The sequence below is a fragment of the Vanellus vanellus genome (genome assembly GCF_965231255.1).
Source record: "Vanellus vanellus genome assembly, chromosome: 1".
NCBI classification, from domain to species: domain Eukaryota; kingdom Metazoa; phylum Chordata; class Aves; order Charadriiformes; family Charadriidae; genus Vanellus; species Vanellus vanellus.
In genome coordinates, this window is record NC_138905.1 from 136,477,809 (window position 1) to 136,490,342 (window position 12,534).

The window sequence follows — 12,534 nt, forward strand, 5'->3', positions numbered from 1 at the left end:
GCTCGTGTAGCGGCCTCTCGGCCCCACTGACGCCCCGCCCCTACGCTGGGATTTTGGGGCAACGGCAAAATTTCGGTGAGCAGCTCGGGCTCGTCAAACCCGGACGCCTAAAGCGTATCCCGCGCCTGAGCCTCCGCGGCACGAGCTGAGCTCGCACCGGCTGCCGTGAGGCGGTTTCTGCAACGGGCTCTCGGGGTGAGGCAGCACCAAGTCCGCCTGCTGCCTCCCACTCCACTCCCCTCGCTGGAGCCGCCTTACCCACAGCCCCACCTCGCGGCACCAACGGGCCCAGACCGGCCGCCCGGCTCGCCTTCCCCCTGCCCGCCAACCGACCGCCTCTGCGCCCGCCTTGGCTCCTCCTCGCCCCGCCCCCTCCCCTCCGCTCCGCCCCGCCCCCCCCCCCCCCGGAGCCGCCGCACGGACGCCCCTGAGCATCGCGTCAGCCCCCTGGGGGCCGAGGCCGGGCGCTCCCGAGGCGAGGAAGGCCCCGCCGCCGCTGCTCCCAGGGGGCTCCCGGGCGCTCGCGGCTGTTAGGGCGGCCCCGCCCCGCGTCAGCTCTGCGCGCCCCAGCGCCTGATTGGAGCACCCTGCTGGTGCTGCGCCCCCCGCCCTGTTTCGCGCGCGCTCTCCGCGGCCCTTCCGCCCCTTCCATTGGCTGCCGCTGGGGGCGGGGCCGCCGTGGGTACGGCGGGGGGCGCATGCGCGGCGGCGCGAGGCGCGGGTTGGAAGTGGGCGGGCCGCGCGTGGCGGGGCTGTGTCGGTGGCGGCAGCGGCGTAGGGGCCCTCACCGGCGGCCCTCGCTCCCTCCCGCCCGCCCGCTCTACTTTTCTCCCCTTGGTGCTGTTCGTCGTTGCTTCCTGCGCCGCGTTGCGCCTGTGCGCGCACCCCTTCCGCCACCACCACCCCCCTCCCCAAAATGGCGAGCAAGGAAGGTAGGAGGCCTTCTCTTCCCTCTCTCCACCGGGGCGAGGACGCGTGTGCCCGGGGGGGGGGGGTGTAGGGGGAAGACTGACGCCCTCCGGGCTTCCTCTCCAAGGAGCTTCCGACGGGATAGTGGCGGGGGTGGGGTGGGGTGGGGCGGTTGCAGTTGTCCCCCCGGCGGCCCCTGAAGGCGCTTCGGGATCCCCCTCTCCTACCCTCTCGCCTCCCTGGTATAGTGCCGGGCGGGCCCCTGGTTCATCTCCCTCCCTTCCCGCAGTGCTGGAGGACACGGTGGAGGAGCGCGTCATCAGCGAGGAGTACAAGATCTGGAAGAAAAACACCCCCTTCTTGTACGACCTGGTGATGACACATGCTCTGGAGTGGCCCAGCCTCACCGTGCAGTGGTTGCCTGATGTGACCAGGTGAGAGAAGGGAAGAGAGGCCTGGAAGGTGCCAGGGAGGCACAGGGCTCAGCTGCTGGTTTGCTTAGTTTGCAAAGCAGGAGCTGAGGCAGTGTGCAATTGCTTGTTCCGTTGCTCTTTCTGTCTCTGCTAACCGTGTCTGCGAAGTAATGGGAGGATAAAAACCATGCAGGAAGAGAATAATTTGTGTTAGGCTGCTCTTTGTGAGCTTGTAACACTTTTATTTTGCTTACAACTTTAAAAACCCTTTGAGTACGCGGAAGCTTTGAGGTAAAAAGTCACAAGTTGATGCTTTACTGAACTCTAGCTTAGCCTAGCAGAAGATGTCATGAGGTGTGAGGAGAGAAATCTTTCTCAATTTATTGATATATGTGAGACCTAACATTCTTCTGTAGTTAATTCTGATCAGAGAAATCTATGTACCAAATTAGCTTTTTCTTGAAGACTGTTTTTCCTTGTGTGCACTACAGATCACTATTCTGTAGGAGCTATAGTGTCTGTCTCCAATTTTATTTATTTTTTTAAGTCTGGACTTATTTAAGAAAGTATTGTTCTAAGACTGGTGCTTCGTGTGCTGGTTCTGTGCCTGGCTCACCGTTGACTTTACATATTCTAATTTTTCCATTCTTCTACCTCCCCCTGAAAATTGTGGGCTCACTGGTTAATTTCTTAAAGAATTTTGAAGATGGGGATAGATTCTGTTCATGTGCCAGCTACTGTAGAACTTAAGTTGTCGCAGTAACCACTCAGGGCTCCATTGAGGTAGTGGACAAGAACTGGGTCCCTCCTGTTGTTGTAAACGGGATACAGCTAGGTTTTAAAATATCTTATGTGTAAAGTTCGTGAAATAATCAGAGGATGGTCTCTTTCTTTAAAATTCCACCTTACCTCTGTGACGTTACACTTGGTGGTTAGATGATCACTTAAGTTTATATACCAGAATGTTTGGGGAAGATGCTGAGAGATGTGAGCTAACTAGTCATGGCATGGAGAAAATGAAGTGGGGATGAGAGGGTGTGGAGCCCTTATGAGGAACACTTCTGCTTGCCTCGTATTTTGCAGATTGACTTAATATTCAATTTAAAACCTGGTATTTCCAATTATCCAGTGTCAAAATATGTAAGCCATTTAAGGCAAGGACTGTCTCTTTCTATGGCACCTGGCATGATGAGACACCTGTTCCTGATGCAAGTAAGTGTGTGTGCATTGTGTGTTTTTTCTTTTGTTTTGTAACTTTCTTTCTCCCTCAAAATGTATGATTATGCCTTGGAAGTGGTGTAGGAATACCTGTGGTGGTTTATGCTTGCCAAATGATTCCTGTTTGCTTGGATTCAGACAGCATAATTAGTTTGTTGTTTTCAAGAATGCAGAAGTTGCTTGGCTTTAACTGTTCAAATTTTTCCTTTCAGAGATAAATGGCAGTGTCTGTCCAGCCTTTTACTTATTACTAAATGTTGCATTTAACCACCAGAAGAGAAATTTGATTCTAGTTAGCTAGAATTTTTGCAGTGTTTAAAAATGAGCTTCTGAAACAACATAATAACTGGTAGAAGCTTCTAAGAGAAGTAACTGAAATAGGTTGCCACTTGTAGATTTTTGTGTTTTATAGAAAGTAGTATTGATTTTTATTTTTTTTTTTTTCTAATTGAGTACTGTGGAACTGCCAGGGGAATTAAAGACAGGAGTAGGTATTAGTGTCACCTTTAACTACTGTGCAAATTGTAATTGTCCCTTTCAAGCCATAGTGGCAGTTTTTACTGACTTGTATTGTCACTCTAGTCATGCTGGTTGTATCTTTGGCTTGCTTCTGTCAGAGTCTAGTTCACTTTATTGCATAAGTCTCTTGTGACAAAGAAAGAATCACTTACATGAGTCTCTCTTTTCTAGCTCCCTGAAGAAGTTTGGATCTTGAGTGTTATTGATGCTAGCTATCAAACTGCTGGAACCGAGCACATAATTTTATTCCATGCATTTATTACTCTAAACAGGCCAGAAGGAAAGGATTACGCTCTACACTGGCTGGTTTTGGGAACACACACATCCGATGAACAGAACCACCTGGTTGTTGCAAGAGTCCAGATTCCCAATGATGATCAGTTTGATGCTTCACAATATGACAGTGAGAAAGGAGGTGGGCTGTGCATGCATTCTTAGATTATGTTTTAGAAGTAGCATTATTAATAAGTGTTCTGTCTAATGGTATTCCAACTTTCTGATACTGTCATACTAAAGCTGACATATACTTAGCAATTTACACTAATTCTAGATCATTAATTGTGACTAAAAAGAGGAAACTTAGAAGAAATTGAGTAATATTATGATGTACAATCCCTATAGCATTTCTACCAGCTCTGTCAGTTGCGGTGAAAACTGATAAGCTTCTACCTCAAATACATACAGACTAAACATCTGAAAGAGTTTGTATCATAGAGGATCCAAAATATCTAAAGTGTTAATACTGTTGTGTCACATGGTGCTAGTCTTAAGCTTCACGATAAGATGCTTACCACTGTTTCTTGGAGTGGGGGAGATGACATGAAATGCTGTTTAAAATAATTGATATGATAAACTGACCTTTTTTTTTTTTTTGACAAATGTAGAGTTTGGTGGCTTTGGATCTGTGACTGGAAAAATTGAGACGGAGATCAAAATTAACCATGAAGGTGAAGTAAACCGTGCTCGTTACATGCCGCAGAATCCCTGCATCATTGCTACAAAAACACCGTCTGCTGATGTGTTGGTATTTGATTACACTAAACATCCTTCAAAACCAGGTGGGTCAAACTCCTTGAATTTAAGCAAAATGTTTCTTGTTGTTGACGGGTAAACTTGTATTTAACTGCAGTTGAGAGGAGAGGTGTTGGGCTCTGGAATCCAAATACGGTCCATATCTTCGGTGACATTAATCATAGAATGATAGAATGGTTTAGGTTGGAAAGGACCTTGAAGATCATCAAGTTCTAACCCCCCTGCCATAGGCAGGGACACCTCCCACTAGACCAGGTTGCCCAAGGCCACGTCCAGCCTGGCCTTGAACACCTCCAGGGATGGGGCCTCAACAACCTCTCTGGGCAACCTGTGCCAGTGCCTTACCACCCTCAGAGTGAAAAACTTCTTCCTAATGTTCAATCCGAACCTGCCCTCTTCCAGTTTAAAGCCATTCCCCCTGGTCCTATCGCTACATGCCCTAGTAGAAAGCCCTTCCCCAGCTCTCCTGTAGGCCCCCTTTTAGGTACTGGAAGGCCACAATAAGATCTCCCTGGAGCCTTCTCTTCTCCAGGCTGAACACCCCCAACTCTTTCAGCCTCTCCTCATAGGAGAGGTGCTGTAGCCCTCGGATCATCCTCATGGCTCTCCTGGACACGTTCCAGCAGGTGCATGTCCTTCTTATGTTGGGGACTCCAGAGCTGGATGCAGTACTCCAGGTGGGGTCTCACGAGTGGAGTAGAGAGGCAGAATCACCTTCTTTGACCTGCTGGCCACACTTCTTTTGATGCAGCCCAGGATACGGTTATCCTTCTGGGCTGCGATCGCGCACTGCTGGCTCATGTTGAGCTTCTTGTCAATCAGCACACCCAGGTCTTTCTCCTCCAGGGCTGCTCTCCAGCCATTCCCTGCCGAGCCTGTATTTGTGCTTCGGATTGCCTTGACCCAGATGTAAGACCTTGCACTTGGCCTTGTTGAACTTCATGAGGTTGGCTTGGGCCCACCTCTCCAGCCTGTCCAGGTCCCTCTGGATGGCATCCCTCCAGCATGTCTACCTCGCCAAACAACTTGGTATCATCTGCAAACTTGCTGAGGGTGCACTCAACCCCACTGTCCATGTTGCTGACAAAGATGTTGAACAGTACAGGCCTCAGTACTGACCCTGGTTATTTGAGAATCTTAATAGAAGATCTCCTCTAAGAGGCTGTTGTATAAAATACAATTATTGCAATGGAAACAAAGTTCTTAGGTGATAATGGTACTCTTACGGATTGATGTGCAAGGTGAAACTAAATGAAAAGAATTTCCTCTCTTTCAGACCCAAGTGGAGAGTGTAATCCTGACCTTAGATTAAGAGGGCACCAGAAGGAAGGCTATGGATTATCATGGAATTCAAATTTGAGTGGACATCTTCTCAGTGCATCAGATGATCATGTAAAAACCACATCTTTTCCTCTGTTTAAAAAAAACCAAACAAACAACAAAAAAAACCCCACCCAACCAAACAACCACTCCTAATTTATGCTGTAATAGATAATTAGAGAAAAGCTAGGTTAGTGTAGCTGTATACTGTTATGTGGGGAAGCTTTAACATATTGTAATTATAGTTCTAAAAGCTGTCAGTTGACTTTAGGCTGTAATCAACAACTAGTTCTTTCTAAAATTTTTGATTAAGAACATAATGTTTTTATATTTGTCTGCTGGAAGAAGTTGTTGTATAACAACCCTTTAAACTGGCTTGGGTCTGAGACCATAAATTAGTAAGACTCTCAAAGATCAATATAACTAGTAGCTTATAAATTTCTTTGTGGGCTTTAAATTGCTTTTGTGACCTTATAAGTAATCCTTATTCCTTGAATTTGCAGAAAACTGATTGATAACTTAGCTTACTTCTCACTTATGGCATATTAAATGCTCCTTTTCAAAACCAAAGAACTGTTTCAGGAGTGTCATCTCTCTGTTTATATGTAGAATGTGATTATGTATTTGAAAGATAATACAGTCAGAGTCCATGTAACAGTAGAATATGACTCTTATTTATAGACTGTGTGCTTATGGGATGTAAGTGCTGGACCAAAAGAAGGCAAAATTGTTGATGCAAAAGCAATCTTTACTGGACACTCTGCAGTAGTAGAAGATGTGGCATGGCATCTGCTCCATGAATCTCTGTTTGGATCTGTGGCGGATGACCAGAAGCTTATGATGTAAGTTGGGGTTAAGCGGTTTCTGGATAGTGTCTGCTGTGTGCTATCAGTGGACCAGTCCAGAGCACTTGGATAAAAAAATACAAATTATGGAATGGTCTAATGCAGATTTCAGTGATTCTGCAGCACTGCTATAGTTGATAGCACTAGAAAGCTACATGTCATTTAATGTGTTCACATGATTTGAAAATAAGATGTAATTAATATGTATGTCAGCTTGCTGGTGCAAACAGCTCATGTACCACAGGCACAACACACTGAAAGGTTATGGAATAAAAACTGTAGTTTCAGACTTAGGTTTAGTAATAATGTAGTCTCTTAAATTAATATGTAGTGTAGTGAAAAAGAACCTCCTGTGAAAATTTGTGTTCACTCTTGCTTTCTCTTCCCTGCCCTTTGCCCTCCCCCAAACCCTTCATTGCAACAGTTGGGACACAAGATCTAACACCACGTCCAAGCCAAGTCATTCAGTAGATGCTCATACAGCCGAGGTCAACTGTCTGTCCTTCAATCCTTACAGCGAGTTCATTCTAGCAACTGGTTCTGCTGACAAGGTTTTTACTTGCGTATACTTAAATTCATAAGTATTCTAGATGGTAATTCTGTAGGCATTATAGTAAAACAATTTCTTGTTACTTCTCCCAGACGGTGGCTCTATGGGATCTTCGAAACTTAAAATTGAAACTCCACTCTTTTGAGTCACATAAAGATGAAATTTTTCAGGTGGGTAAACTCACAAGCTGTAGAAAAAACTAGAAGAGTGCTGACTTGGATGAGAACATGTAGATTTTCATGTCGTGACCCACCACAATAAGTTTGTTCAACATTAAATAGTGAATTTTCGTTCAACAAATACAGTACCACATAGTTTCTTTCTGCCTTTCCTCACTTGACTCTGAAGCAAGTAGTCAGCTTAGTGCTAAAAATATACTGGGAGCTTGCAAGTACCTTCAGTACAAGTAGAAGGTTTCTCTAAAATGTCCTGCTGTAGAGAGGACTTGGGTTCAAATCTAATATTGTGAACTCTGCCTATTTAGTAGGTGCAAGTAATAGTGAATTTTAGACACATAAATTTCATTATATGGTAAATCTGTAATAGTGAAATAAAGTTGGCTGTTCAGTTTGAGAAATCTTAAGACTTTAAAGCACTCTGAGCTATAGGATATCCTTTGCGCTGGAAGAAACTTGATTTATTGAGTATAGTTGTTGAAAATTAGTGGCCAGGTGCTGGTGACGGTTATTCAGGATATGCTTCTAGAAATCGGTAACTGTGCTCCAGTCAATTTGTTTCTTTCAATAGGTTCACTGGTCTCCTCATAATGAAACAATTCTTGCTTCAAGTGGTACCGATCGTCGGCTTAATGTATGGGATCTGAGGTGAAAAACATTTCCTTATTTTTAGTATATATGAACAGATAGTTTAAAAAAAAAAAAAAGGCTGTAGACGTATTTGACTTGGTAGACTGCATTTGTGCTGTTCTGTAGCCTTCCTTGCTCGCTTAACTCAGACCTGGTTCTTCTGGGTATATAATAGAAGCAGCACAGTGCTCCTAATGTTACTCCTCTGCAAGGGTTTCTTGCTAATAGAGTTGTTTTCTGTTTTATTTAGTAATAAGCGATTTCTGCCTCCATGTGCTTCACAAGTTATATTCCATTTCAGGAATGATAACGCCAAACAGTTGATGTTTTATACCTGAAGCTTATAGTCACTTGACAGTGAGAAAAACCAATAGCAAAAGTAAATACTGGAAACAAAGGCTAGGAACTGTTAAGTTAAGCTGATATAGGATGCAATTTTCATTATTAATAAAAAGTACAAACCACTTTCTTACAGTAAAATTGGAGAAGAGCAGTCTGCAGAGGATGCAGAAGATGGGCCTCCTGAGCTGCTGGTACGCTTTTGTTCAGGTTTCAATCTACTGATGTGTTATATGGCAGTATGATGCCTTATGGCTGTGCTACTAAAACTGCAGCAGTTCTTTAAATCTTCTCACATATCCCCAGTTTTTAGTCCATTGCTCTAGCTTGGCAGTAGGCTGCTTCTCTTCAGTTCTGAAGGCAGTGATTTTTTTTCAAAGCTGTTCTGGGCATGATTTATACATCTTTACTGTCAAAAGTATTTACAGTTCAGCCATGTGCTTGCCTGTACTGTTCTATAACTAAACGCGTGTAAAGCCAAGGCCTCACATTGTTTATCTTGCATTAGACCAGTTAGGTCCCATATATCTAACCTTACTGATGTAGAAAGCACAAAAGCTTATGTTTTGCTTTGCTTCCTTAGGAAACAAACAAACAAAAATGCTTATAGTTTGGTTTCTCTGTTTTCTGTGTAACTGTCCAAGAGCTCATACAATTAGATGAGGTAATGGGTATAAAATATGGCTGGATTTCACAGGCCAACCTTGTGTGAAGTAGCATAATTTTGAGGATGTCAGTCAGTTGTTGCTACAAGATGAACTGCTGGCTTAAATCCTGTCTCAGCAATTGCATCCATGTCCATAAGTGACGAGTGGAATGCAGTTTCACACAAGCCTTCTTTATGTCTGTATTGTGACTCTCTAGTAGCAAGCTTTTCTTCTTTGTGTAGTCATCAGCATGATGAATTTAACTTCTGAATCCCGGGTTTTAACAGATTTCTCTCTAGAGGTGAAGTGGCTTACTGAAGCTTGTGGCTTTTTTAACAGTTTATTCATGGAGGACACACTGCCAAAATTTCAGACTTCAGTTGGAATCCTAATGAGCCTTGGGTAATCTGTTCTGTATCAGAGGACAACATAATGCAGATATGGCAAATGGTGAGTGTCATGACAGCTCTTGAGTTACTCTGAAGCTTGTTGCATAAATGAAAATGAAATGGCTTGTTCTTCTCAGGGCAGCTTCTGAGGACAGCTTAGCCTGTCCCCTGTACTTCTTACACTGATTGGAGAGTAGGGCTTTCAAAAGAAAACAAAGACTAAAACAACCTGAATAGATGTAACTGCTAGCTATTTCTTGACTCCAAGTCTTAGGTACAAGTTAATATTAAGAATAAACATGGCAGTTGTGAACTTCGATACTAGCCAAGACTTACTGTTTTTTACTTCTGCCCCCGTTGACTGTGAAGCAAGATGCCTTTTAACTCTCCAGTTAGTTCGTGTTATGTTACGTTACAGGAATTTGATCAGTTGTCTTATAAATGTGGAATAAAATCACTTGGGAATAACAAGTGAAAAATATACCAGACTTAAGTGTGTGTCACGAGTCTGGCTTTCAGTTTTTAATACCTATTCTTTAACTTGTTTTGTGTGTTCAGACTGAGGTTGAGATGGGTCCAAATAACAAAATGTTCATGGTAAGGAATTAAATGGCTAAGGCTTATCCTGCTGAAATAAAACATGAGAAGACACTGCTGCTGTATGCACATGCCTAAATTTGGCTGCCCTTTAAGAAAAGGCAGGGAGAGGGTCTGTTTGAGGAGGGGATGATGTCTGTGCCTTCTTGGTATTACTGTGTGTGTTCTATATAAAGTGTAGAAGACTGTTTAAAAGCAATTGTGTCTACCACTTATAATATTTTGTGTCTTTAGGCAGAAAACATTTACAATGATGAAGAACCGGATATAGCGGCAGCTGAACTGGAGGGTCAAGGAACATAACTACTTCCTTAAGGAAATACAGGGTGTGACATATAATTTGACTACTACTTAAGGGGGGGAAGGGTGGAAAAAAAATCCAAAACAAAAAAAGCTGCCCCCCCCCCAAAAAAAAAACCAAACAAAAACAAACCAACCAACCAAAAAAAACCAACCCAAAACAAAAACAAGCACTGGGCAGAAGCATTACATCACAAAACAAGAATATTCTTAATTGGGCAGGAAAAGCATGTATATTCAACTTATCATGGGATACCCTTGATTATCTGGGCACTTTGAGCTATTGTATACTGTACAGCAATTAGCTTTTAGGGAAAATAAGAATGACTTAATACCTATGTCTATATTTTTTAAACAAACTTAGTGGGTTCCTGTAAATAAAACAGTCAAATCCTCACTTTTCTCACACAGAAGTGTGCAAAAAAAAAAAAAAAAAACCACGAAGTTTTTATTAATATGTAAAAAGAGCTTTTCACTTTTTCACAACATTTTTGGATTGGCTTTGCATAAATAAAATTTATTGAATAAAATGTTTGGTGTGTTTTATTATTGTTCATTGACATAAGGTGAATGCCTTCTTGCCTGAATATAATTTAATTTCTGCATGGTAATAAAGATGTATAGTTTTTAGTCCTCAAACCAGGACAATAACTTACCCCACAATTAAAGGTCTGTGGACATGAGAGTTGTCTTAATGCAAAAAAACTGGAATAGAGAACTTGGATCCTTCACAAACAGAATGAGGTTTGGGGAATACGTGGGGATGACCAGTAGGATTCCTGTAAAGTTCCAGTATAAATCTTGATCAGACTCAAGTAACTGCTGAGTTTGGTTTTGGATGTGTTTGCATTTGTTTTTTGTTTAGAGTGGTGGAAGCACTGTCCTCTAACCTTTTCTGGTCTCGGGTGCCAAGATGGCAGTGTGGTGTCAGTGAATTGGTATCACCTGTGTTTAGTTAGAGCCCTCCTCTAGCCTTTTTTGAATAAACTGATGTGAGGTAATCAGGCGGGTGTCTAAAATGCGTTAATATCTGAACAAATGCAAGACAAACACACAGTCTGCTTCTAGAGCTCTGGCTGACTGAAAAAGCTGGAGAATTTGGACCATGTAGAGGTAAGATATCTCCATATCTATCATTGTTCTACAGACAAGTTACGGATCAGCTTGGGAGATATCAGTCAGACAAATCTAAGTTGGCATCTAACTTGAGTTTAAATGAAAGTTTTTAGTTACTTAAGACAGGCCTCAATTAAATGAATTGTTGGCTATCCTTATCTTTCTGCTCAAACTGAAAAAAATAGAAGACTTTGGTGACTGGTACTGAAAGTGTTTTTTTGGGAGGTAGAAAATATTACCTCCTTTGATGAGTAACTTGTTCTTTTCTTTACTTGACTTTAACAAGTTGGTAGGTTACTGGGCTCAAGCTGTGCATCTTCAGCTACCTGTACTGGGTCTGGCTGGGATGGAGTTTGCTTCCATCCAAGAAGCGGATATGGTGCTGTGTTTTGGATTTATGGCTGGAAGGGTGTTGATAATGCACCTGTGTTTTCTGCCCCTCTACTCTGCTCTGGTGAGACCCCGCCTGGAGTACTGCGTCCAGCTCAGGAGCCTTCAGCACAGGAAAGACATGGACCTGTTTGAGCAGGTACAGAGGAGGGCCACAAAATGGATAAGAACACCTGGAACACCTCTCCTATGAGGAGAGGCTGAGAGAGTTGGGGTTGTTCAGCCTGGAGAAGAGGAGGCTCTGGGGGGACTTTATAGCAGCCTTCCAGTACTTAAACGGGACCTACAAGAAAGGTGAGGACAAACTTTTTAGCAGAGCCTGTAGTGATAGGACAAGGGGTACTGACTTTAAACTGAAAGAAGATTTAGAGTAGATATAAAGAAGAAATTTTTTATGCTGAGGGTGGTGAAACACTGGCACAGGTTGCCCAGAGAGGTGGTAGATGCCCCATCCCTGGACCATTGCAGGTCAAGTTGGATGGGGCTCTGAGAGGCCTGATCTGGTTGAAGATGTCCCTGCTCGTTGCAAGGGGGGTTGGACCAGATGACCTTTAAAGGTCCCTTCCACCCCAAACCATTCTATGATTCTAGTAGACCAGTGTAATGTGATGTCCCATTCTTAAAAGCAGTGATACTTTGGAGTGGGGTGGGAACGAACAAAAGATGGTTTTGACAAAGGAGGTAATTCACTTTCATGAGACTGGTACCATGTAGTAGTACTGATTAATGTTCAGCCAAAGCTAGCCCCTTCCAGGACAGAAGTGGCAGTTGGTAGCTGGAACTTGACTCTAGATGTCTGTGGTTTGGCATTTTGTTCCTAAAGAAGGTGCTCACTGAGAGAATCAACTTCCTTCCAGCATGCACCCTGTGGTGACCGTCTACAGCAGATTATCCCCGTGCTGGCGCTGTGAGGGAATGGCAGTGAAGCCGTAGAGCAAAGATATTGGTAATGGTCACTCCAAAAGAGTCAACATCTCTTGACAAGGTCTTGGTACATGTAAGCAGGCCAGCAGCTCTCCTTGCCTCACAGGAAGGCCCCTGCAGTGATATCTAGAGGGAACTCTGGCTGCTCTGGGTGCCAATTTAATTTGCAAGTGGCAGTAAATGATAAGCATTAAACATACTGAACTCAGGGATGGGTTTT

At 43.6% G+C, this 12,534-nt stretch overlaps 1 protein-coding gene across 1 annotated transcript; it reads left to right on the plus strand.

Annotated features, from left to right (window-relative positions):
- Positions 1-617: 617 nt before the first annotated feature.
- RBBP7 (RB binding protein 7, chromatin remodeling factor) lies at positions 618-10,408 on the plus strand. The gene is made up of 12 exons (XM_082482295.1): positions 618-932; positions 1,199-1,343; positions 3,332-3,474; positions 3,944-4,117; positions 5,368-5,483; positions 6,093-6,253; positions 6,681-6,807; positions 6,899-6,976; positions 7,554-7,630; positions 8,088-8,145; positions 8,938-9,048; positions 9,819-10,408. The coding sequence occupies exons 1-12, from the start codon at positions 917-919 to the stop codon at positions 9,885-9,887; spliced, it is 1,275 nt and encodes a 424-aa protein (XP_082338421.1). The 5' UTR covers positions 618-916; the 3' UTR covers positions 9,888-10,408.
- Positions 10,409-12,534: the final 2,126 nt, after the last annotated feature.

What these genes read in the sequence shown, in the direction of transcription:
- RBBP7 (XM_082482295.1), top strand. An exon ending in GATGACCAGAAGCTTATGAT is followed by an intron (nt 6,254 to 6,680) that starts GTAAGTTGGGGT and finishes TCATTGCAACAG; the next exon opens with TTGGGACACAAGATCTAACA. An exon ending in ATAAAGATGAAATTTTTCAG is followed by an intron (nt 6,977 to 7,553) that starts GTGGGTAAACTC and finishes TTCTTTCAATAG; the next exon opens with GTTCACTGGTCTCCTCATAA.